The sequence below is a fragment of the Oryza brachyantha genome, chromosome 7 (genome assembly GCF_000231095.2).
Source record: "Oryza brachyantha chromosome 7, ObraRS2, whole genome shotgun sequence".
NCBI lineage: Eukaryota > Viridiplantae > Streptophyta > Magnoliopsida > Poales > Poaceae > Oryza > Oryza brachyantha.
Genome location: NC_023169.2, coordinates 17025617 through 17052590, shown reverse-complemented (window position 1 = coordinate 17052590; position 26974 = coordinate 17025617). Strand labels below are relative to the sequence as shown.

Sequence of the window (26974 nt, the reverse complement as noted above, 5' to 3'; positions counted from 1 at the left end):
CTTATTCCGATTTCCGAGAACTGTATGCAGAATGTACCGTTACAACTTCATTTTATTCAATAAAGATGCTGGCTTTACGAGTTCTTATGTACTGATATATGTCGTTTCAGGTATGTTTCAAGCCAAACTTTGAAGAGCAACATCCTTTTAAATATTTAAATTGGATGCCGAAAAAATCCATGTGTATTTTTGCCTTAAAATGTTTTTTGTAATATCATAATTAATTCATCAGATTTTTAAAATAACAATGGTCAAAGTTGCACTTTCTTCGTAAAAAAACTTAATTAATATTTCCCTTCCTATTGTTGCACAAAGATTTTATGTTTGAAGCATTGTTTGCATTAAAAATTGCTGAAATATAGGACAAATATTTTGGCCTAGTTGCAGAAAAAAATTCTTCAAAAGGACAAGAACGCCCCTTGGACTACAAGCTTCTAACATGCATGGCACACTGGATTGAATATGAAATATGACATGGTAACTATGTACGTATTTTGAGGTGATGGGAGATTGCGAGTTGCATAATGTGAAATTCAAAATTTTGGATATTTTGAATTTTTAGGGAAATTTAAAAAATTCTGGAAGCAATCAAAAATTTTAAAAAGCTGCAAAATGTGTCGCTCTAGGGCTTTGAGAGGATCACGGGAGAGATGATCTAGTTTGATCAAACCAAGCCAAGTAACATGTTTTAGCACAAGGGGGAATTCATCATTTTAATGCAGTTTCTCTCTTTCTAATTAACCTAAAAATAATAAAATAGTGACTACAGTGCCCTCTAGTAAATTACCTTTTTTTTTAAATGCCATCTAGCCTTATCATGTTTTACACAATCTCCACCAGCAAATTACACGAACTTTGTGTCCTATAGCAAAAAAAGTACTCATTTTAAAGGACCACGCCTACCTTCAAAATACGCTTTGACAGAAGGGAGTAATGCAACATTTGTCAAGGCAATTACTAAGTAATGATTGTGCATCCCTTAGTTTCTCTATTAAGGATATACACTTCTGATATCCTCATGATTTACATCGTCTAAATTAAGCTTGACCAGAACATAAAGCAGATATCCACAAGGCTGCAACTGCACTATAGTGGGGCATACACATGTACAGTGTATGCACGAGCAACTTTGCTCCATGATTCACCAAAAGACATTTTACAAGCAAACCGAGCAAGTTTGCTCCGTGATTCACCAAAAAGACACTTGGAAGAGTATCTTACAAGTAAAAAAGGCCAAAATAAAGCACCATTAGGATAATTAGTTTCAAGCAAATTTTTACTTGACAATTCTTCATGATATATTGATATGCCAGCTGCAAAGCGCAAAGTATCATCTAATTCATTAGATGGGATTCTTGAGTTTGGTTGTGTCAGTGCCAAATTCCAACTGAATGCTTTCAAGTGTTCAATTGCATTGATTACCTGTTGAATGTTGATTAAACTATTAGGAATATGAACTGAACCAGTAATCATTTTTGATATCTCTGTTCTGACTGGGTACTCTTCCATGCCCTTCCACTAACTTTTTCTGATTAAAACATGATGTCAGGTCACTGTATGATCTGGCTGGTGCTTCTGTTGTTCTAGTAATCAAATCTATGTTCCCGTTCAATCAAATCTATGTTTAGTCCAAAACAGTACTGGATTAAGATTAGCAGAGCTTCAGAATACAGTACTCGAAAATAAAGGCTACACAAACCGCACAAGATAGGTGCGGTATTTTCCTTTTCAACAATGAATGTGAGGTTGGCATACATTGAAGTGAAACAATGAGCTAACAGGTTAAGCCAGCTATACTTGGTACATACATGATCATGAACAAGTAAATTGAGGTTGAAATCGATGAATGCTATGCACCAGGGAACCGGTTTGTGCAATTGACTACTCCGGTGGTAAAGCCCCTGCCGTCCCAGACTCTCAGTTAGCACCTAAGAACAACCTCTCGCGGTGTCTGCGGCGGCGCCGGCGCCGCCTCTCTGGTCTACTCATCAGACCTGTGCTTCCGCCTCCGGCCACAACCAAGCCATCCTCTTCGTCTCCTTCCAAGGTGTAAGGGTAAGGTGCGGTTCCATTTGCAACACCGCCCACCGCATAACTGTCCTCTGCGCTACCAGATGAAACATTTGCATTCTGAAGCCTTTGGTTGTGGTGATGCCGAGCGACCTGACGCATCAGAAACAATAACATCCTTCTAGTGTTATCTGCTGTCCCATGTCCGTTGGCATTGTCGTCGTCGTTGCTTTCTGTGTCATCCAAATCATCGTCATCGTCATCCTCCAGGTCCAGAACATAATCGCCGAAAACAATAGCCCTCCCCATTGTTGATGTTATCGTACTGAGCGCATCTTGCCTCTCTCTTTCAATCTCTAGCAATCTCCACTTCTGTTCAAGGATGGGATCCACTTCCCTTGGTTTTGCAAGAGGGTGCTCAGACTTCACATGCTTGCGGAGTTCCTTGTAGGTCCCTAGAAATGAGCAACCATCCTGCATGCATGTCCTCCTTTTCCCATTAAGATAACTTCGAGCTGGTTCTACAATAGTCCACCCCTTCACCTTACCACGACACAGTGGACATGCAAGATCAACGGACTCAGGTTTTTCACCTGCAGCCAATGGTGCGGAGTCCAAGTTCGTGCCAATAGTGTTAGCAGGAAGTTCCTCAAGCAATGCCCCCTTGGTGTAGGCCTTCTTGAACTGATCAAGACAATTTGAGTGGCGGTAGCTAGTTCCACACATGTAAGGGCGACAACCTTTATCATGTGAGGAACAGAGGAGGAGAACAGCATTATGTGGGTATTCCATGCACACAGAGCAGTTAGCATCTTCCCAGTCCATCTTCTGCATAGAAGGCAGAGCTTTCTTTCGGTTCGATTCTTTCATTGCCTTCCAGCGGTATGAAGGAATGGGATATGGGGCGGGTCTGAGCTGACGAGCCACATGCCTCCTTGCCCTTGCACTTCTTGCCATTTCTTCAAACCTGGAAAAACATCATCATGTGATTTTGCATGGAATTGTGGATGTACGGTTACAGCTGATATGTTGTAAGGGAAAAAAAGGAACTGCAGAGAAGATTTTTCCTAGGCCAAGTCAAATACTTCCTGATTCTAATATCTGGTCAATTTCATCGTTTCTCAAACAGAAGCCACAAGAGTTTCCTTTAGCACTGGGATCACCATTTGCTGTTCCATTGCATTGGCAGGGGAGGAAAGTTTAATATGGAACATGATTTAAGCGATAAGCCCACAGAGATGGCTAACAAGCAGCCAAGGCAACAGAACTCACAGGTAGACATTATGGGATCCAAGTATCCAACCACAGATGGATAGGTACATAAATAAATGAGTGGCAACCACTAGGAATTTTAAATAATCGAATCAATGGAACACATTAGATGTGATCTACATTACCCATTAAAAATGCCATCCCTAAGAGCTAAAGGGAAAAACAGTGGCCCTCATGGAGCATGTCAGGACTCCTCAGACCTACCAGAATAAAAGAGAAACAAGTAACAACAAATAACTTTTTAATCGAAGAGAATCAATTGATAGCGATACTGCAACTGGGTCAAGGATTCCATCATTTATGAACATGCTAAGTTACCATCACAAGGAAAGAATTGAAGACAACGGTAGCTTTTACTTCAACCCTGGTCCTCCTAGCCCTACCATGTTTTCTTTTAAAGGACCTCCTACAATGATTTGCTAAAACATGGATGGAGGTTGGCAAAGGGCTCTCCTATGCCACAAATTGATTCAAACTTCACCATTTTGAGTGATTAAAAAATCACCATTTTCGGTGGGAAAAAACATGACATTTTTTTCCAAACTAAAAGACAGCTTCAGTACAATATAAAGCATGTAAGCATAAATCACAGCAACCAACCCAGCTGATTTAGCGATTAGGGCTTGCCAAATACATTGCGTTTCTTCCAACTTTGCAAATACGAGCATACATAATGCATTGGTAATGCAGGTCAAATTTATACGCATGTATGCCAGGCTGCCACCACACCGTCGGGCCATGGAAATTTGCTCAGAAATGGAATGCAACAAGCACAGCTATGTACACAAACAACCTAACATGTAGCAGATCAAACAAGAGCCAGTGCCTCAGCTCAGTGGCATGCCACGGATCACCCAAACCCATGCGGAAACAGATCTGGCAAAACGACGATCCCGCCCAAATCTTACTGAATCAAGCCCGTCTTATGAGGGGGAGCGCATGTATCAATATCCGCACAGATCGGAGTAAAGAGAGAAACCAAGAGGGGGGGGGGGGAGAGAAATTGGAGGAGCGGGGACGCCGTCCAGGAACTTTGACCTACCAGAAGAGATCGAGGAGGGAGGCAGTCGGCGGGGCAGGAGCGAGGTTGACGATGGCCGGAGTCGCTCACCGGCGGCGAGGGGGGGGGCTCACCGGCGATGAGAGGAGCAAGCCCTAGGTTTTGGGGATGGAAGGCGGAAATGGGTGGCTCATCACCTCCTGTGGACTTTTGTGGTTCACGCCTTCACGCAAACACCAAACAAACCCAGGCTCTCCATAGCCAACAGAGCCCCCTGGTTAGGGAGAGACTCTCACGTAATTGAGTTAAAGGGAAATTCGCACGATTTCTCCAATAAATGTTTAGATTTCAATTTTTTTCCTAAAAACATCTCATCGAATTTTTGGATAACTAGATGAAGCACTATAGATGGAACAAAAAATAAATCGTATAGTTATAGAAAAAATTGTGAGACGAATCTTTTGAGCCTAATTAGTTCATGATTAGCCAAGTGCTATAGTAATCCACATGTGCTAATGATAGCTTAATAGGCTTAAAAGATTTGTGTCGCGGTTTCAACGCGAGCCGTAAAATTCGTTTTTTTTCATTCGTGTCCGAAAACCCTTTCTGACATCCGGTCAAAACGTTTAATGTGACATTCAAAATTTTTCTTTTCCCCAGCTAAACATCCCAAGTTAGAAACTTTCCAAATATTCTCTTAATTTTATATTATAATACTTTTTAGGTTTGCCTAGATTTATCCAGGTATAAAATGTAGTATATATATTGTACATGTGTCTAGATTCATTAACACATATAAATCTATATAAGTAAAAAAAAAATCTTACAACACAGAACGGAGAGAATAGCATTAAGCTTCTAAGAATATATAGACGTAGTATCCACTATATAAATTAAAAGCCATAAGCTAGAAAAACCGGCTACTGCTAGTTATGCAAAAATGTAGTCTTAGAAAAAGTTATGCAAGAACGTGATATGTAAATCACGTGGCTAAGAGTTGGGCAAGCAAGAGGTGAGATTTAGTTACCAAACAAATGGTCCATCACTTCTCTTTCAGAAGCGTATATATTATGTTGCGGTCAAGATAAGAGAATAAAAGTATAATTAACTACTAGCTTTAATTTATCTATAGTCAATCTAATAGCTAATTCATATAATAGTTATCTACAAAACATCAATACATAGTCCCACATATCATACACATATTTTGTCTTGGAGCCCATATACAGCTGGCTTATAGTCTGCTATTGTACCTGCTCTTCTATCTTTAAACTAGACTAAGTGGTCAACCTTATTCTTTGCCACATTCTGTGCCAAGCAAAATGAAAAAAAAAACTATATTTTCTAAAGTTATGCAGTAGATACATGTCATGAAATAGATATATGGATCAGCTTGCTAAGAATTAGGTAATGTAGAGGTGCGCTAAATTTAAGTGCCAACCAAATAGGCCCTAAGTTTTCTATTTCAGCGGTATAAATTTCATTGGGATCGAGTAAAGAGGCAAATGAATATGACCAACAATATTTTTAAATAGTTAAATTAGATGCATAAAGTGCTTTGCACTAGAAATTAACCGTCAAAGTTGTATTCTACATGCCACGCTGACGTTCAAAAAAAATGTTTTTTTTTTCACACGACGATGTATTGCAACATTTGTCAAGCGACTTGGTGCATCTCCTGGTTAAGCTAATGATCTACATCGTACAAAGGCAGACATCCACAAGACTCAAATACATACGCCCTGCTATGCATGAGCAACTTTGCCGTATTATCCTCAAAGAGAGGGCTCCATAAACCTCGAGCAAATTGCACCATAAATATTAAAGAACATGCTATCCTACACATACTCTGTTCAACTAAACAGCACGAACCGAACAAACAAGCCTGCCCTACTCTTCATAAACCTGGGAAGACAAATTAATAACCCTGATTTCCTTCAGAAACTTCTCTAAGCCAATGCTCATCCCCATGACCACCTGATAAGATGCCTACTCAAATGCTGAGCATACAGAGGTTCAGATTTCGCCCATCATGTTACTGAGATTGGACCGGGAGTTCAGTTACGATTCATTGGCAACCAGATTAGCAGTCCTCAGGGCTTCATCAACGGCCTTATTGATTATGCTATCTCTGGCCTAGTATGCATCAGAATATGAAATAAGAAGCACTAATTGGAATGCTTTGAAGAGACAATAAATGCATTGCAATACAAGAAATTAAAAAGCTGACCTTTACACCAATGGCCAGGGCTGTTCTGACATTCACCACTTGACCTAACCTCAGTGAACTTTCTTTGTTGTCCTTCAGGCACAACACAGGAACCTGCCTTGTAGATGCCAGGGTTGGTATGTGTTTTGTTAACCATTTAGGGTTGCAATCCGCAGCTACTAGGACAGCCTACAGTACCATGTTGCAAGATGATAAATATTTGTTGGCATTAATGTTCTGCATATAGACATTATGGCTGAGGACATATGTAACACTCAAATCACCCTTTTGTTGCTCTTGACTGAACCTGAACCAGATATTAGGACTGAATCTTTTCTTTATTGGCTATACAGGGAGAATAAGGAGTATGGTATGAAGACAATGTTTAAACTTTAAACATTGCAGAAGAGTAGAGTTTGATGCATCACACATGAATTATGAATTGATGCAAATGAGGTAAGGTCTGACATTATAGTACCTAACCATGGCTAAACTATATTTAAAACTAGATTTAAGAACATTTTACTGGCAAGCTGTAAAGCACGTTTTTTTTTTCAGGGGGCAATGGGGTCGTGTCTTTTCCTGGACTAATAGAGAAAAAATGATGCCTTACTATGCATTTATTCATTATATTAAAGGAAATAACAGTTTCCTTTCAACCAACAGATATATACAAGCTAAACTCAAACTTCATAAAAAGGCTGTCAAACTCTGAAGGTGTAGCAATAGCAAGAAAAGAAACCAACCTGAAGTGACACCGAAGGAGCTGTTAGAGGAGCTTTGCCAGTTTGTGCTTCACTAGAACAGGGACCAGATTGAGTAACAGCAGCAGCAGGCATTCGCTCAAGAACCCTTGTAACATCATTGACTCCAATAGCAAATTGTCGCTACAAGGACAAAAGTCATTCAAGTAAATGAACGCCAACATCTTCTGAATTTACTCATCATAACATATCTGCCAAATACACGGCCAATGCAGCGAATGCATGGGGTGCAGGTTGCAACACAAAGTTTTGAGGAATTTAAGCGAGGATGGAAATACCTTCATCCATATCTTTTCCGGCAACCCTCCCCTTGAAGCCTTTGCAACCTCCACGCTCCTAAAGAACAGCACATTTTGACAGAATAAGAAGCAAGCAACATCCCTAAGAAAGATTGAGGGAGAGAAGAGAACTAGTTACCGACCTAGTAAGCTTCGACAACAGGTCATCAAGATCATCTCCTCCAATGTAATCTGAAGTTACTCTGGTCAGGAAGAAAAGTGCAAAGTGAATCAACCCCTTGAAATTATTCTTTATAGGTCACTCGTACAACTAGAACTACAACTAAAAACAAAACGAGATATTTGATTTTTTTCGACACTCCATGGTTCGATTATTTACTGTCGTTAACTCAGATGGTCCATATGTCATACTTACGGGTGTCAACTTAAATAATTTAGCAACGAACAAAGTGTCAAATCATCAAATTTATCGAACAAAATTAACACATTGGAGCAACAATTTTGCATACCCTTGTTCACCATCTATCAACGGCGCCTTTACTGCTGGCAGCTGAGACTTGCTCTTCTTCTTGCTCATGGGCACCAAACAGAGGAATCGCTGTAACAGCCGGGGAGAATATAATTTACTCTCTAATTTACAAACAGCGCACCAAAGCAGCCGGAGCCGGAGCCGGAGCTTACCTCCTACGTAGCAGCCGGCGCAGGCTCAAGGTCTCCGCGCGAAGTCGCGGCGTGGACCTCGCCGCCTCCGGCGCCTGCTGGGTTCAGCGACCGAGACTCAGAACGGGGAGGGGAGGCGCGGCCGCCGGCGTGCGGCGAGCTCGGTCGGCGTCGGGGTCAATTTTTTTAGGTTTTTTCTGTGGCTTCTGCTCTACTCCGGCCCAAACCAAAAGCCTCTGGTGGGCCAGCGCTGCAAGGTAAATGGGCCGTTGGCGAAATACTGAAACGGCCTGGCCCTAGATAAGGCCCAACCTGGCCCGTTTTGGAAGGTTTGTGCCTGCCATCGTGACCTAGGCCCATTTAGGCGATCACTTCAACCATTTATTTAAGAGCTTTCTTTTCATCTTATTCGCCGGAATATTAAAGGGGTCAAAGAAATTATTTATTCTGTTGGTTTAACGAATATGTTTTCCAAAAAAATATTCACCTTAAACCACTTATTTATAAGTATTTCTAAAGTTTATGTTTAAAATATTTAATATACTAGCTAAATACTCATGCTATGATATATGAATTATATGCATGCTAGTGTTATTTGGAACTTGTTCTTTAGAGACGAAAAAATAGAACTAATATATATGACTATTTTAAAACATTATAGTTGGTGGATGGCAGGTTTGCTGCCACCACCATTATCTTATTTTAGAATAGTATAGATATTGTTTCTTTTAAAATATTTAATTTATTGCCACAATCAAAATCGATAATCCATGACAATAATCCATTGAGTAACGTAAGGCCATGCATATTTCTGTTTAAGATTAAGATTATAAATAATTTGAAACAAATAATTAGATTATTATGATAGATTATTATAATCTACGGTCCACTTTATATGCTTATAAAGGTAGGGTTTACGTGCGTGCATTGTACTACGTTCTCAAAAAAATGTTCCTATGATTTGATAAGCATCTCGAAGAATTTTTTTTTCAAAATATTGGTTGACTAAAAGCTCACTGCCCCTTTAAAGTAATTATCCACTTTGCTATCCATTATATAATTTATCTTATAATTACATGGATTATAGTAATCTAGCTTAATAACCTAATATATATTATATATTACAGTAATCCTGGGTGGAAATAAAAAGGAACCTTTTCTCTATTTCGTCAATGACAATTCGTTTAATTGATCACTTGCCAATGGTAAAACATACTACGTATCATATTTCTTTTAGGTAAATCAACAGACTGGAGTGCATTAATTACTTAAGATGATCATTACACCAAGTATTGTAGGAGTATCTCATTACAAAAGAGGCCAAAATACAGCACGGTTGTGATCATTATACCAGTGTGTGGGTAAGGTGCTTAACACGGCTACCTGACACTGCAACTGCATTCCTTCCTTCCTTCCCTTGTTGATGCAGGAGGATTACAGTTTAAGGGTAAGAGAGCCATGCCAAACAAAACCTAGGGTTACAGTTTTACAGTTTAAGATAAGCTAAGCCTGACAAGACTCAGAACCTAGGGTTCTTGAGCCTGGGCTGAGCTTCTGTGGAGTTGCTGCAACGCTTGAGGTAGGCGTCGAGCGTCTTCTGCTTGGAGGGGCTCGGCCTGGTGTCGCTCTGGGACACGTCCAGTGTTTTCTCCTGACCGTCCAGCATCTGGAAAAACAGAAAGAAAAATGTGTCCATACCTTCTTCAGAATCATTGCTTTGCACAAGGTTGTAGCAATTAGTGATGATGCACTGTGCACCCATGCAGGTTATAACTAGTATCCCTCCGTTTCATAATACGGAACACTTTGACTTTTCTAAAAGTTAAACTTCTTTATATTTAACTGAATTTATAGAGAAAAATAGCGATACTTCAACACAAAATAAATATAGTCTCAAAATATATTCAATGTTAGATTTAATGAAAACTAATTTGTCGTCATGAATGTTGTTATATGTTCTTATTATCTTGATTAGACTTAAAAGAGGTTTAACTTTAAAAAATCTTACAATATGAAACGGAGTGAGCAGTAGATACATGCATGTTAGAGATTAACAAGTGCCGGTACACGATATTTTATTTCTTCTGAACTAATATGAACAGGTGGAAGCGTGAGGAGCACAATATGTTCGGACCTTAAGGTAAATAATATTTCATGATGTTTCATGCTAAATTTGTTGTAAGCGAGTAAAGCATGCAAGGAAGCTTGAGTATGGTATAACAAAAGGAACTGCAAAATGGGTTTACGTTAATTTTTAGCTATTATCACCCAGCAAAGCCAAGGAGCAGCTATTATTCTCCCCCATAAAAGGTATCGGCTATCCTAACAGGAAAAGGCTAATGCTCATTGTAGGGAGAGGGTAGAGAGAGAGACCTGTCCCAAATTCTCAAGTTTCCCTTGCACAACATCCCTGGAAAGCACAAGGTAAAAAAATGACCACTTCTGTACAATATTCAAAGTACAACACTTATGAAGTGAAAATAAAGCCTGGGATGTACCATATAATATCATCCACGGTGTCATTTGCAAGAAGGTAATATATGTTCACTGAAGAAACCTGGAAAAAAAATAGAAATATAAGAACAATCAAATGAGTAAAACCTCAAATTATCTACACAACACACAAGTGAATCCATTGAAAACCTACAAAGTATTCAAAGAATGCTACAAATCTAAAATTTCTGAATAGAGGTTGCAGGCTTGTCATATTGAACAATTATAAAATTTACAGAAATTGTGAAGGACTACATTTGCTACAAATAACTGTCACACCAACATATCCAACCACTTTTTACTTTAGTCTAGAACAAGCGACACAATATTCACCTGACCAATCCGGTGGGCACGGTCTTCGGCTTGAATAAGGTCACCTGGAGTCCATGATAACTCAGCAAAGATTACTGTACTTGCTGCTGTCAAAGTTAACCCAACTCCTCCGGCTTTTATGGATAACTACACAGTGTTAGGATACATGAGATGCCAATGAAGGAACAAAAATGTTTCAGCTAGCTAGTATGGTGAAACATTGGCACATTGCATAGCACCACCATGTATACTGGCTCAGTCAACTTTCCCCAACCACAGATCATTTGGCCGGAAAGGACACGGATTTTATAAAATACTGGTGACCAATAATTGGGGGTTTTGGCCCTAAAATAAGTCTTTACACAAATTTCTATTTTACATGCAATAAGTAACCTCAGAAAATCTAGCTGTAAGATAATATTTGCTAAGTAAGATTCGAGCAAAATTCTAATAAAAATAAAGCACACAAATTCCAACACGTACCACTGCTGCCTTGATGTCATCATTATTCTGGAAATCTGTGACTAAAGTTTGTCTTACAGGTGCAGGTGTTTGGCCATCAATTCTTATGCACTTAACTTTCTTTTTCTGAAACATGATGGTAAGTAAGTCAGTTATCAATAATTGGTCCAATTGAAATACATTCTAAGTGATTACCAAGAGATGTTGGTGAATAGCTTCAAGCATAGGTTGATGATGTGCAAATATTAAAAATTTGCAATCAGCCTGAAAAATAAAGGAAGTATTTAGTAATGCTTGCAATGACAGGATAGCTTTACAAGATTTGTTCTGTTATTGGACCAAAAGAATGTTGTCACAAGACAGGCTAGGATGGCGATTTCAGAGACAATTTGAAAGCCAATTGAAAAGAAATGTTATTGATTCTAAATATCATGTACCAATGTAGGTCCTGTCAAAGAACATGAACATGGCCAGAATTATGTAAATCACAAGTTAGCTACTTTGTGAAACGTTGCTCAGATCTGATCCCACAAGGTAAGTACAAGTGGACAATCCATAATAGTTCATACGCGTTACCTCAATTACAGTACCAAGGTAATCTAGCACTGCTGGAATTTTGGCTTCAGCTGAATCGGTGTAGATCTGTGATTAAAAATGACATATGAACACCAAATGCAAGAACAGAACCACTTCCAAAGAACGTGGGTCTTATCGTCAAGTGCATATAACAGAAATTGAATGAGTCTAAAGATGGAAAAGGAATGGTGGCATACATAAAAGAGGGGGTTTGATCAAACCCATGTATTTTCCATAGCAAGCTTCACACCATATGTTGTTGTGGTTATGCATTTGTGTGATATTTGGAAAAATATCAACTTTGCAATTATAGGTAATATTCATTTTGTTTCTATATAATTGATGCAGCTTAGTTTACAGTTGGAAGGGTAGAATATTCTAGTTCGCAGTAACAATCACCAGCAATTGAGGAGCATGATGATATAAATATTCAGATCACCTTGTTAATAAGATTCTTTTGAGCAAATTTGAGGGAGTCCATCGTCTCCTTAGAGTCGGAGGACTTGATTTTGATCTTCACAGTCTCCAACTACAAAAGAGCACACTGCATGATAGCTCTTTCGCGAAAAAATAGCATTCAAGCTGATAAATGTGCAACACAAAAGATGAGTAATACATGCTGCCCCACTTCTCTTGGCTAAAAAATGAAGCTTAGCCACTTCAAAAGCATGTCTTGTTGATAACAAATATAAAGATAGGTGCAAGATGATTCTGTTTTTCATTTCAACTTAAGAAGAAATATATATGTTAACTTGAAATATATGGTATATATGAATTGAATGGCTAGCTGCACAGGTAGGTCAAAAGCCATATCAGCATATCATGCTTCACTAATGCAAAGGATCTAAATCTAAATGCATTATATGAAATGCATATACGTTGAGGTAACTAGAAATGATCCACTGTTTCTTGTATGCTAGGTAGTAGGCTGAAATGGAATAAAAATAGAATACCTCATGAAACAGAGCACGGATATGTCTCATCTCTTTTTCACTTAAATCCAGAAAGACCTGGGTAGGTTAACAATGTAAGTAAAAACATTAGGGGTGTATAGGTAATAATCACAATAGTAGAGTAGGAACCAAAATATCAGACATAAACTACATCCCAAAAGTTTATTTTACTGTGAAAGAGTTTCCAAATACTATGTATAAAAGGATATGAGCTTTTGGTTTGAAGCACTTAGAATAAACAGCCGATTCAACACAAGGAATGTAAATAATTGTGCAAGCAGGAACTTCTTCAGAAGGTCATGCTAGCAATAAGAAGCTACAAGGAGCAATTGAATTTAAATGAAATTCCATCTTCGTTGTCACGCATTTTCTGGATCAGAGGAAATTTGTGTGTTCTGCCAATCATGATTGAGTCAATCTATATTTCCTATCAATCAGATAAACCCAACAAGTTTACCTGTTGTCTGCGTTTAACAGGCAACTGTGAAAGAACATCTTTCTTCAACCTGCGTATCATGACAGTTGCTTTCATCAAGTTATGAAGCTCTTCGTGATTGCTAGCACCTTGATACAGCCCAAAGAAGCCCTGATAAAGTTCATATAGTAGAGTCATCATGATTGGTTCACTGCAAGTGAATAAAACGATTTTATTAAGCCAGTACTTACACCTTTGCAATATCTATTACCATACTCATTAACACTCTTGTAAACATCTGGGTTCAATGCCTGGAGCTGTATATAGAAAAAAAATGTTTATTATGCTATAAAACTTGCTAGTAGTGATAATATGTGCATTTAACCATTGAATCATGTACCTGAGTAAACAGCTCAATCGGACGAGATAACGCAGGGGTGCCACTTAGCAAAACCACATATTCAGCTTTCTGCGATTATAAACTCACAGTTAGTTGTTTTTTAATCATCCATGCCATTTCCCATTGGATTTTCATGCAACTGGAATCAGCCAGATATTGTTTCTATAAAGAAATGGTAAAAGGACTTAAAACCAAGTTTGCTATCTGGAATTTAGTTCAAGAAAACATAGTATCCTAAGGAACTGGTGATATTAACTGAAACATTATCGAAGACAACAGCACTCAGAATTTTATGTAAGTTTGGTAATTCTATATGTTACAACAATATGGAATAACTATATAAGCTCACCAAAGACCAAAGTACAATTTGATGTGCATTATCATAAATATACTCAACAAAACTAAACCCTGCATAAGAAACACCAAACCTGCAGAACAGGAAGTGAAGCATTTGTTCTCTTCGCTAGAGCATTCTTCATAAAGTGTGATTCATCAGCTATAACTATCTGAATGAAAACCGTTTAAAAGTGAGTTTGTACAGATTATACATAGCAATACTCTAATATCAATTCATGGTAACTAGGAGATATCAGGGGGCACTAGTTCCATGTATGCAAAATGGAGTAAATATTCAAACATCATCATTGTACATATTTTATGATACAGTGCAGAAGGAACCATTCAGAAAATTCATTATTGATACACGCCAACAATGGAGACAAAATGAAACATGTGTCAATTTTGTTTACCTTGAACTACAATGACACCTAACTACTTCAGTTGCCCAAAGAAGCAACAAGATATGTCAATAAATGCATCAGTAGGCAAAATGTTACTACACTCAAATTATCACTAAAATAGTTATGGCTTGATCAACTTGGTAGCTTTATTGATCCAACCAAGACATTGACAGTGTTCTTAACACAACAGTATACTCAATATAGAGTTTTACTGGGCCTTTGTGTATTTTAAATGATTCAGCAATAAAAGCACACTATAATGGAATGAGGAACACATTCTATGTTCAACTGTGAACTCACCCAAGCACACAGCACGTGCTTGCAATATAATTAAAGCATCATAGCATGTCAGACAAAACTCTACCTTAAAATCCAACTTCAGAAGCATGTCTTTTATCTTGGGGACTACATCATAAGATATCACGTTGAACACACCATCCAGGTGAAAATCTCCTTTAGTATTTGAATATACTAATCTGTATCCTGCCTTATTTGATCCTCCAGTTTGTGGTAGCACCACCTGGAAAATAACATTAACCATATGCATCAGCATTACTCACAGCGCATAAATGAAACAGATACATCTGTATGTGATCTGCTTATATGCTTAGAACTTGTTGAACACTTGAACTATGTAATTTCATTTCCATATCAAGCTCCAGTCAAAAATGACTTTTATATGTTGGGAACTGCATATGTTTTTAATGGTTCAAATAGAATTTGCAAAGCCACAATGAAGCATTAGACATATATGGGAGGTAACATCATAGATTCTGCAGCTATATGCATCTTAGTTTTTGGAAACTGATGCATATTCTCTGTATAGCATACAACCAGCTCAAGGATAAGGTTCTGAATGAGATGTTTCTATGCTATAGGAAATGAGTAAAAGTTATGTACTAGGTAATTAACGATGGATAACATATTCAGCGAACAGGAAGGGATGGATCGTAAAATTGTCAGACAATTTGGGGATGGTGGATTATTATTATGGTCAATTATGATAAGGGAAGGGAAAAACACACAAAAAGTTCTGTACAGCATAATAAGAATAGTCTCCAAGCATGGGAAGATTCATAATAATTAGGAGAAAACACGGGAAAACTTATAATAATTAGTAAAGGAGGGATTAAGTAATTAGTTTGGGTAATTTTTAGCGATGTACAAACATGGAAACTAAACCAAGAAATAAAAATCGATATCCATCACCATATTAAGAAAAAAAAGGGATGTACCAAGATATCTTCTTTGGGGATATTAAGCCAATGCTGAATCATCTGTTAAAATCACAAAATAGCGAGCTTAAATCTCCCTTGTGCAGAGGGAGCTGTTGTTGAAATGAAAGATAGTAATGTTAAGAGAGGTGCTCACAAAAGCCCAATGTAGTCGCAAGGATGATGGAGAAATTACAAGAACTGGCCAGGCGTCATGAAGGCAAGAAGCCATTGCTGATCAATCTCTATGAAGTTTGTAAAAAGTATAGCACAAAGTACAAACTGATGCTGCATTGCAGCACTGTTTCCAAAATAAATACCAGGTGCTAAAGAACTCCAAAATGCTAAAGTTAAACCGATCAAGATTTTTTTAATTAATTTTCCTTCAAACTCTCTGAAGTTTGAAGGCATCATAGACTGGCACACAGGCAGATTAACAAATTGTCATCAACTCACAGTAACCATTCCCATGTATACCACACTGTGACACTACTATCTATAGTATCATACCATATCATAATGATGAAAGAATACTCAAATATAGCATGTTAAATGAACTTTGGATCCTAGTGCAAAGAAAAAAAAATACCAAAAATATAAATGTAGAAAGGATGTAAAGTCACTGTAGATTTATAATATTCCAGAAAATATGTATACCTGTAATGTCTTGCCAAGACCCATTTCATCTGCTATCAGAGTCCGAGCACCATGTTGTAAAGCAAACCTGTAAAAACATCGTAAAAAGAATAGGATGTGTTGAACTTGTAAAGAAGCAACGTATTCAATGTGCAAAAAATTGCAAAGCATGTGGGGTTGTTTGGTTTCTTGCTTCAATTTGCTAAACTTTTATAGCTACGGTGTGGCATGCCACAATTTGTGTGGCTTAGAAATCATTGGCCACAAGTTAGGCAAGTTTGAGCAAAGAAATGTGCCTATGACAATTGGGGACACAAAACCAAAAAGTGTGGCATGACAAACATGTGGCAACAAAACAAACACTAGGCTAAGTTGGTCAAAGTTGTGGCATAATGTGGCCTCCATCCAAACACCTCCGCGGTATTACACTTATTCAAAAACTGAAAGGTACCTATGCACATGATCCTCAGCTTTGGTACTTACAAAAGTCAAGCTTTGTGTCATGGAATTTAGGCTCTGAGGGCAACTGAGCATACCTTTTTGGGACGGATTTAGTCCCTGGAAACATTTGTTCATACATAAGCTTAGCTTGAGTTGTTGTATATTTTACAGATAGGTTATTAATGTAGCAGTTTTCTCTGTCATGGCATGGAATAGCTCTGTCATCGGCTAGATGAGGGCAAGTGCCCCTAACCTTAGTCCTCTGGCCCATACACAGTCTGGGCCATAACTCTCTGCAACATAATATTTCTAGTATGACTAACACATTAACACTTGAAGTATAACGCTATTAAACTATAGAAACCAGAAAAAAGAACATCTTTATTAATGGTTGTCTGCCACGGTTGTCATTTTACTACAATTAAGTTCAATATCCAGCACATAAAATACAAGAAAGTGGTTTTTTACTCTATCGTGTGTAAAAAAAGGTTCACTGAATATTGTGCCACCATACCTGACACCTTCACGCTGAAACGGCATAAGCTTTGACTCAACATCAGTTGGAATCTTGTCATACAAACCTTCCCCAAACAAAAAGTGAAGTTAGGATCTAAAAAAAGTACTGCAAAAAGGCAAGTTTGAAAGACTAAAACCAAGGGATGTAACCTCCTTCGCAAGATCTATAGTATTCTAATCTAAACAAAGGTAACGGTGGTGGCAGTGAATCTGCCATCCACTAACTATATTCTATAAATTGTCTTATCTTCTTTTATAAAATATAGTTAGTGGATGGCAGATTCAGTGTCACCACCAAAAGAAATCAGTGTATAAGCAACATCTTTTCAACAGTATTACTATCAAGTGAAAAACAATTTTATGAGCATATGATTTGGTATCTCCAAAGCTATTTCCATTTTATATACCTTGAAGATCTTTGACAGCTAAAGCAGCAGTTAAGGCACGCTTGACCAGCGGATCCAATTTTTGGACCTGCTAGGAAAATACAAGGTGTGGTCAAAATTAATATCTTTAGACGGTCAAAATTGGTGCACCATATCAACAAACAATGCTAAAGCTAAGAAAAATTGAAAGAAAATGTGGTCATTTTGTTTCATTTATGTCATGCTCTTTCAGTCACCGTTAATAGTGCACCTTCAACTGCAAAACATAACTAACCTCGAATCAACAGGATATTGTTCATCGTCCATAAACTGCCATATAAGTTTCCGATGATTTAGTGGACAGCACACTAAAGCCTATGCCTTGTATCTGTTGAGTTCTTTTATGCATAAACTGAAAATGAGAGCTTTTATAACTTCATTGTGGAAAGAAAAACTAACTTCGAGGACATCACAATGGACAGTAAAGACAAAAAATTTATCGTCCAACTTTGTGATTTGCATTCTGAAGTCTAAAATGCTCAAGCACAGAGGATTTCTTAACAGTCTTAAAAGAAATTCCAATGTTTAGAAATTTTCAAAACAGAAAACTAAAGAACAATCCTACTAACGATGCAGCAGCTAAATAGAAGCAGTCCAGGTTAACCAACCAAACAAGATGGTAGTAAAATAAATTAATCAAAACAACAGAGAGATGAGATATCATTGCAACAAACAACAAGCTAGTTTTATGAAGTACAAAAGTAATTGTTACCTCAACAGCTATTCCAGGTACGGCGTTAAGAACTTCCTCTGCGATTGATAAAGATGATGGCGGGAACATCCATATCCTAATGTTTTCATGAAATAAGTAAAATAGAATCAGGAATGAGCTGCAGGTTTTACAGGAGTTATCAAGCTTGATAAGTGATTCCATGCTCTCCCAAAAAAAAAATTTCATAAATCCCAAAACAGTATTAGTAATTTGTGGTGGGTGGCTGCATATCAGGTTCTGATGTGTTCGCAGAAATGCATTTTTAATTCTTTGGGACAGCATAGAAGCACTACATGTCAAGTTTTGATAGGTCATAGGAAAGTCTGGTAGAATTGTCAAGTAATAGATAAATGAAAACCTCTCCTTCCCGTTCCAGCAGGCTTTGGGGATCTTGTGAAATGCATCCACAAGTTTCTGAGAAGGAACAGAGCAGTCAAATACATGGATCATAATATAAGACAGTGACAACTGATTAAGGAGTGGGGGAGAAATATACCTGGTTGTACTGGAACTTCGCTGCGACCACACAAGTAGAATGAAGGAAAAGATGTACAGATACCTTAGACGAATTGCCCTGACTATTATTAACTTGAATGACAAGTAAAAAAAATGAGATAAGCCACAGTGCCAAATAGAATAAAAATAAACATCAAGAATGTTTTATACCTGCATTTACCAATCCATTTGGTTGACTAAGCCGGCAAGGAGAAAGTGATTCTACCTGTATTATAAGGAACACAATCATTGGCATAATGGAAGTTAGATGATGGTAAATCAAAGAAAAAGATAACTACACATACACATATCAGAATGTTAGCATATATTCATAATCCATCCAAAGCGCAAGGGATTTGCACAATTACACTAAAATAACTGGCTACTGGTTTAGACTGAAAGATTAGGCCAATGCTGAGGCATGTTCATTTATCTGACCAACACTGTATGAAAATGCCTCTTTTATAGTCCATGTTTAGCGATCTATGTTGGTCAGCAAACAACAACTTTTAGGAAGAACTCAAACATATTGGAGTTGCCCTAAAAAACAGTACCAAAGCATAAAAAAAAACTATCTTCCACATAACACACTTTTATAGTCCATGTTTAACGATCTATGTTGGTCTGCAAACAACAACTTTTAGGAAGAACGCAAACATATTGGAGTTGCCCTAAATGACAGTACCAAAGCATAAAAAACTATCTTCCACATAACACAGTGAGCAAGAGAATCAAAAATTCTTCTTGATGATCATAGCCAGTGAATTAAGCTAGAGATCAGCAAACCAAGCCTTGTCAACCATAAAATCTCAAACTTTCAAATTATCAGGAGATAGAACCAAGCACCAATTTTCAAAATTGATACCCGAATGAAGATTATAAATGACCAGGACCATGGTCCTGTAACAGTGATACACACATCGCCCGATGGTACTCTGATGAGTTAACAAGAAAGCCCAAAGTGTTAGACTTGCTAATATTGTGTGGCTGCAATTTAGCACTCACAACCCAACAAGTTCCACAGATGAAATGGCCAGGAAATAGAACAAATCACGCCATTATAATTCTTCAGACCGAACCCATCAACTTTTTTGTCAGAGAAAGAATTGACTTTTGTGTTTTGTTCTGCGATGCAGGACAGGCTATGAACCCTAAGAAACGGCAATGGAGAGGCATTTAACTTTTTGCCACTCTTAAAAATAGACGATAACAGATTTGTCATTCGTTGTGTATGATACATGGTCCTTATATATCTATGACATATGGGTTCAGTGGCAAATCTATTATGACCAGATATAAGAGAGGTAAAATGTTAATTATTGCGGGAAAAGGAGTCTTCTTGAGATAACAATTAAGCAAAGGGCTCAATGGTACAGAACAAGAAACTTGCTAGAATTACCACGGTATGCAAACATTGAACTGAGCTCGTAGTACAACGCCCTGTTATGTATATCAGCCAACCTAAGAATTATTGGACCAGAACCCCCTCTCCGTTTCTCTGATTGGAAATTCACTAGGAAGAACTATGTAAAAGAAAGAAAAGAAATTGCCAGAACGAACACTACAAATTTTGACGATAAGGATCGCGATTACACATCCAAACGCCAACTCGCAACAAAAAGTGAAATAACCCCCACCGACCCCCCCCCCCCCCAAAAAAAAAAAAAAGAACAAGACGAGAGAGACCCTAACCTTGGCGAAGTGAGAATCCAGGGCAACCCTGGATGCTGGGTGGTTATTCTTGATCGGCGAATAGGGAACGGCCCCCGGCGCGTGGGCGGCGCGGGTGGGGAGCGGCGAGGTGGCCGGGGCGGTGGAGGCGGCGGAGGAGGACGCCTTGCGCTCGGCGAGCTTGCGGTAGGCGTCCTGCTCGAGCTGGTCGAGCTGCTCCGCGCTCAGCCCCCAGTCGTCGTCGTCGTCGTACTCCGCGCCCCAGCCGCCGCCGCCGAGGCCCGCCATTCTTGCGCGGGATTTCTCCAAAGGTGAGCTTTTTTTCTTCCCAAATAAAGAGAACAGAGAAGGCGCGCGAGACGGAGAGGAAGAGGTTTGTGCCTTTTTGCTCCTCTTCGAGTGTTCTTTCGTCGGACTGTCTGTGTCGAGGGATTTTTCCGACAGTTATTTATCATATGGGACGTTAATTATGAGTATTAAATATAAGTTGTTAATAAAATTAATTGTATAAATAAAGTTTATTTTATTAGATAAATTTTTTAAATCTAATTAATTCACGATTAATAGATATTTACTGTAACATCATATTTGATTCGCTAATTATAGAGTAACTAGATTCGATCTAATAGATCGAAAAGGCTAATGCGCGCGCGGTCACGCGTCCCCGCCCCGCACGGCACTGCCGGCCCAACTACCGCTATAGCCCAACTACCACTACGGCCCATCTTGGCGTGGCATGGCATCTTTTTTATTTTAGTTTTGCTTTCTTTACTGGGGTTTTAACTTTATAGGTATAAAGTTTACAGTTATAAATTTATATACATAAAGTTTTTTATAATAAGTATATATCTTTTTGTGTATATAATATTTTATATCTATGTAGATTTTTATATGAAAAGTTTGTATGTGTGTATATATATTATATAAAGTTTGTATATATAAAGTTTACATGTATAAGTTTATATGTATAAAATTTACAAATAGGGGTCTTAACTTTATAGGTATAAAATTTACACGTATAAATTTATATGCATAAAGTTTTTTCTATAATAAGTATATATCTATAATTTTGTGTATATAATATTTTATATCTATGTAGATTTTTATGTGAAGAGTTTGTATGTGTGTATATATATTATATAAATTTTGTATATATAAAGTTTACATATATAAATATTTTCCCATATATGTATAAACTTTACAAATATGGGTCTTAACGACCTATAAAGTTTATATGTATAAAGATTTATATATGGAAAATTTATATAAAAGTCGCATGTATAAAATTTGTATGTAAAAATTTTACACGTGTATAGTTTATATCTCTAAAGTAAACAAATGTTTTATATATATATATATACACACACGTGTGTGTGAGATGTGTGAGAGAGAGAGAGGAGAGCGCCACACGTTTCGCTAGTGCACGGCTGGCCTGACCAGTTTCGCTGGGCCGTTGCTGCGTCATGGGCCTACGAGAAGAAGCGACGATCCGTTCGCTCGGGCAGCGCAGCCGCGCTCGATCGCCGATTAGACCCGCCCTCGTCTCTTACAGGGTGAGTTTTACTAATAATTTATATTTAATATTTCTAATTAATGTCCAAATATTTGATATGATATAATTAAAAACAAGTTAAGAAAAACAAACAGGGTCTTCCTTACCATCGGTTCACGTGTTGTGTGTGATATGCTATATATTTATATTTTCGTTTATACTTTGTATTTATAAGTTAAATTTTAATTTTTTAAATTTAAATTTGAAATTTTGTAATATATAAAAGTTTTATTTTTTATTTTAAATGTATATGTGCGTTAGATGTACAGTGTGTGTTATTGTCTTGTCAAATAACTTGGCTACAAGCTATTCGATTAGATTACCAAGTCTGATATTCAAAAGCATGTAATGTGGTGCTATCCGAGAGGCTAAACAAATATTTCATGTGTGCCTAACAAATATTTCATGTCTGATTTTACACTAGTTTATCCTACCCGTCATATCATTGGAAGTAATTTAATGGGATATTTTTGCCATTTTTTTGTCCACCTTTTTTCTATGCATTAAAAAATATATGGTAAACTAGTAATAGTTTATTTTCACTTAGAGCTCATTTGAACAAAGAAAAACATGTTAACAAGATTATTTGAATCCGATTGTATCGTTCTTCCGATTCCTTAAAAATTCCTATCCAATAAGCTGTTCTAGAACAGTGCTGGAGGAAAATAAGCATCATGTCTTACCTCATGTTGTCTCACCCCTATGTCTCATAATTTCTTCGTATTTATATGTCTTTCATATGACCGTTTTGAAAAACTTTCATGTGTTTTAAGATTTCATAGGAATCGAATAATCATACTACGTTTTTTCTGTTCCTATGTTTTGATTATTTAATATTCTATGTATAAAAGGTAGGGTAAGCTAGTAACTTTTGATTTTTACTTAATGTTTTGCATTTGTGGTAGTAACAGTTTGGCTCGTCGCTGCTACAGGGATCTCTTTTGTTTTTTTCCTCACATTTTACAGAAATGTTTTACTTTGTCTGGTTATCTCTTGCATGCTCAGATTCAAGCTATTTAAACGTTTTAAAAGGTTGATATATTTGGGAATCTCCAGAAATGATTTATGATTATTAATAGTTTTGTATGATTGGATCAATTTTAAGAGAAAAATTGTTGTTGCCACTTATAGGCCCCCATTCTTTGGCTTATCATTACGTCGTATTTGCAAATAAAAAAATTATGATTAAAAATCTTATGTACGTGTTTTTAGCGATGCTAAAAAATAAACCTTGATGAAAAATATAAAAATCAACTCCAATTTTAAGGCTAAAATTTAAAATTGTCTTATAAATATAAGCAAAAGTGAAAAGACGAGAGTGCTATATATTACACTCAATTTGCCAGAGAGAAAAGAAATTACCATCCCCATCTTTTCGCTTGGCTTATAAGTCACTTATCAAGCTGTCATGTCGGTAACAAATATATATAGCAATTAAGATATGATATACGCAGAAAATAATGTTAATAACATGTTAATGATAATTTTCTTTAAAGAAATCTCTGTTGTAACAGATGGGCAATATGCTAGTATGTATAAATGAACCAAAGCAACACATCAATTTAGAATCAAAACAATAATGAAGAAGCTAGCCAAGCAACAGTAATTAACTCATAACCACAAAATAAAGTGATAGAATTAACTAGGAGTCAGGAACTGTGATTCTCAAATATGCATATGGCACCTTCAAACAAGTGAGAAATTGAGTACCAGAAGTTTTGTGGCGACACAGCTTACACCATCGTGAAATTAAATTGATTGTCAATTGCATCCACACCAGTACGAGTGAATAATCAAAATAAATAATATGGTGCTTTGCGATTGAAGCAATCCAATTCCACAGTTAGTAAATTTAGACGTACTGATAATGCAGTAGAACTGAAAACCAATAACCATAAGCAGCATGCTGCATGACCGCCTGCACTTTTTAGTACTTCAGTGTTCATCAGACCTGCTGTGCCTAACACTGAGTTGTCTATGCAGAAACTGTATGCACAAATTGTGTCAGTATGTTTCCGCACCTCCAGATTTTATGAACAGAACATTTTTGTTTTGACTATGGTGATCCAGGTCATTGAGTAATGAGTAGGTTTACTTTATTCATATGTAAGGCAATAGAAGGAATCAAGATAATTATCAAATTCAGATCAAGAAAGCGTACATATACCGAATGCAATGCTGAATGTGAGCCATATATGCTCATTATTATTATCAATAAAATATTATCTGGTTTGCTTAAGTAGGAAGACTGTTGGTGAGCATGGCAAATTTATGTGGTGCTTTAACCAAAAAGACTTGGTCATAGTCAAACGCAAGTCCAATTATCACCTATATGTAAGAATTTCACTCTTACTTTCTCGCGCAGATTGGCACGTAGCCATTTTTTTTTAATAATCCTCATGAATTACAATAATTTATCATCCTCATAAATTAATTTAAAATATCCAACCCTTCTATCAGGATATCCTAATGGTTGCTCCAACAATAAAGTTTAGAGAGAACCACATACCTATCTTATAAGAAAGGAGACAAGAAGTTGAAGTTAAATATCATGTAAACAATCAGAAAAAAAAAAGCTAGTTCCAAGCTCAAACAAGTTATGGTCCAAATGACTTGGGTTATGATCATACAGAAGTCAAATTATCACATTTTTGCAATAAGTTCGCTCTTGCTTTCTCATGCAGATTGACGACAAATAGTCTTTTTTTTCTTATGCCATAACGCTGTGGACTTTTAGCCAAATATGACCATTGAAAGTAAAATCATCAAACCTAGTCAAATCCATTTATAACTACGGATTTAAAAAACCAACCAGCGAAGGATAAGAAACAAGGTGAAACTACAATAATTTGTAATCCTCATAAATTACTTGTAAGTGTCCAACCCTTCTATCAGATGCCTTACTGGCTGCTCCAGGCTAACATTTAGAGACAACCATATATCTATCTTATATGAAAGGAGACAAGAAGTTGAAGCTAAATAATCATGTAAACAATTAGAAGCATAAAAACAAGCTAGTTCCAATACCAAACAAGTTAACAGTATGCTTTTATGGACGAAAAGCAAAAACACCTAAGCACCTACCACTAAGAATCATACCAAGAATCCTAAATGAGCAGTAAGACAGGACCTCCCACTTTATGATTCAAGTCCCAGGTGCGGAGGACTTAAGCTCCTCAAGTGTAGCCTTCACCTGGTCCTTGAGCAGCTCGATCCGCTTCAAGTATACCTCCAGTTCTAATATACGCTGCTTCCTCCATTTCTCCCCTTCCATGGGCAAACCATGTGGCGGCTCAGGCAGCTGTGCACCAAACGGATTTGATCCGATATTTATCACTGCACGTACCATCTCCTTAAACAGAGGCGTCAAGCAACTCTTCTCGGCATCTAAAATAGCCGGCTGAGGAGGCATGACTGGCAATCTGAGGGGTTCTGACCCCTCCATCGTCACTGTAATTGGCATCGTAGTCTGCGATAGCGCCGGAAGCATGTCATCCATCTTGACGGGCACTGATACAGGCACCTGCACTGGATGAAGGGGCTGCACCATGTTGGTTGTGGCCGGAACAGTGGCAGGCGCAGCGGCAGCAGCAGCAGCAAAATCAGCGACGCGCCTACGGCGTCGCTGCCGCCCGGAGGTTGGGGACTTGACTTCACCATTGGGGCTGGTGTTATTCACAGGAATGGCCGCTGGGGTGACTGCTGCGGCGGCGGCAGCGTCCTCGTCGTCGGAGTCACCTTCCCGGCCGTGCTTATTCGCCGGGCGCCAGATGTTGCGCGCGATCTCGAAGATGGCCTGCTCGTGCGGGGAGCGGAAGGAGAAGGCGCTGCCGGAGCCGCGGAGGCGGGAGACGCAGTTGCGGTACTTGCGCTTGAGGCGGCGCAGCTTCTCGACGAGCTGGCTCTTGGAGAAGCCGAGCTGGAGGCGGCCGCGCATGTCCTCGTAGAAGGGGTCGGTGTCGTACTGGTGGGACGCGAACGCCGTGCCGCGGGCGGCGGTGAACTCGGCGAACCCGCGGAGGATCACGATCTCGTCCTCCTCCGTCCAGAGCCGCTGGAACAGGGGCCGCCGCTCGCCGCCGCCGCCCGAGGAGGAGCCCACCCCTCCACCTCCTCCTCCCGCGGCGGGGGGCACGGGCGCGGCGGCGGCGGAGGAGGAGGTCGGGTTGGGGAAGGTGGGGTCGATGAGGGGGGCGTCGGTGAAGTCGCCGTCGTCGGAGTCGTCGTCCACGTCGGCGTCCGGGAAGGACATGGCGGCGGCGGCGGCGGGGAGCATGTGGATCGAGGAGGTGGGTGGACGGAGGAGGGATTAGGGTTCCGGCGAGCGATTTCCGGGGGAATTGGGATCCACCATTTTGGGGGGTCGTCGTCGCCAATTCTTCACTCCATTTCAACTCTTTCCTTTGAGAGGTTTATTTCTATATACGTCCCTCCAAGTCTTGCTAATTGCATGGTTTTGACTTTTGAGTTTTAACCTCCTAAAGTTTTGCATAATACTCCCTCCGTCCCAAAACAAATCAACTTTTCGGTTTTAGATATAATGTTTAACTCTTCGTCTTATTCAAAAAAATATTGTGATTAATAGTTTTATTTTTATTAGATAATAAAATATAAATAGCACTTTATGTGTGACTAATTTTTTTAAAAATTTCTTGAAAATTTTTCAAATAAAACGGATGGTCAAATGCTCGACACAAAAACCAAAATGTTGGTTTTTTTTAGTACATAGGGAGTAAGCCTCTCCGTTCCAAATTTTTTTAGGATGCTAGCTTTTTTTTCATTTGGAAAGAACGGTTTCTCGTGAGGA

At 38.3% G+C, this 26974-nt stretch overlaps 4 protein-coding genes across 6 annotated transcripts; all 4 read right to left on the bottom strand.

Annotated features, from left to right (window-relative positions):
- Positions 1-1685: 1685 nt before the first annotated feature.
- Positions 1686-4541, bottom strand: LOC102703702. Of its 2 annotated transcripts, none has more exons than XM_006657948.3 (2): positions 4325-4541; positions 1686-2977 (listed from the first exon to the last, which is right to left on the bottom strand). In XM_006657948.3, exon 2 carries the CDS (start codon positions 2965-2967, stop codon positions 1918-1920), a length of 1050 nt encoding a protein of 349 aa, XP_006658011.1. In that variant the 5' UTR covers positions 2968-2977; positions 4325-4541; the 3' UTR covers positions 1686-1917. The 2 variants fall into 2 exon arrangements, with proteins under 2 accessions (XP_006658011.1, XP_015694787.1); XM_015839301.2 differs by lacking the exon at positions 4325-4541 and adding an exon at positions 3408-3760.
- A 1270-nt stretch (positions 4542-5811) lies between these two features.
- LOC102703412 lies at positions 5812-8329 on the bottom strand. 2 transcript variants are annotated; one of them, XM_015839302.1, is made up of 7 exons: positions 8176-8329; positions 8004-8092; positions 7677-7736; positions 7534-7591; positions 7238-7378; positions 6513-6605; positions 5812-6418 (listed from the first exon to the last, which is right to left on the bottom strand). In XM_015839302.1, the coding sequence occupies exons 2-7, from the start codon at positions 8069-8071 to the stop codon at positions 6344-6346; spliced, it is 495 nt and encodes a 164-aa protein (XP_015694788.1). In that variant the 5' UTR covers positions 8072-8092; positions 8176-8329; the 3' UTR covers positions 5812-6343. The 2 variants fall into 2 exon arrangements, with proteins under 2 accessions (XP_015694788.1, XP_006658010.1); XM_006657947.3 differs by having other exon boundaries at positions 5813-6418; positions 6513-6680.
- A 1036-nt stretch (positions 8330-9365) lies between these two features.
- LOC102703233 (SWI/SNF-related matrix-associated actin-dependent regulator of chromatin subfamily A-like protein 1) lies at positions 9366-21340 on the bottom strand. The gene is made up of 25 exons (XM_040526337.1): positions 21328-21340; positions 20637-21034; positions 19116-19170; positions 18946-19037; positions 18808-18863; positions 18450-18525; positions 17720-17786; positions 17311-17377; positions 16371-16443; positions 15877-15954; positions 15741-15782; positions 14870-15025; positions 14194-14271; positions 13766-13834; positions 13617-13682; positions 13408-13536; positions 12951-13007; positions 12437-12526; positions 11998-12063; positions 11617-11685; positions 11443-11547; positions 10981-11106; positions 10653-10711; positions 10528-10564; positions 9366-9820 (listed from the first exon to the last, which is right to left on the bottom strand). The coding sequence occupies exons 1-25, from the start codon at positions 21338-21340 to the stop codon at positions 9674-9676; spliced, it is 2271 nt and encodes a 756-aa protein (XP_040382271.1). The 3' UTR covers positions 9366-9673.
- A 3658-nt stretch (positions 21341-24998) lies between these two features.
- Positions 24999-26579, bottom strand: LOC102703138 (probable transcription factor At5g28040). Its single transcript, XM_015839349.2, has one exon. It carries the CDS (start codon positions 26441-26443, stop codon positions 25313-25315), a length of 1131 nt encoding a protein of 376 aa, XP_015694835.1. The 5' UTR covers positions 26444-26579; the 3' UTR covers positions 24999-25312.
- Positions 26580-26974: the final 395 nt, after the last annotated feature.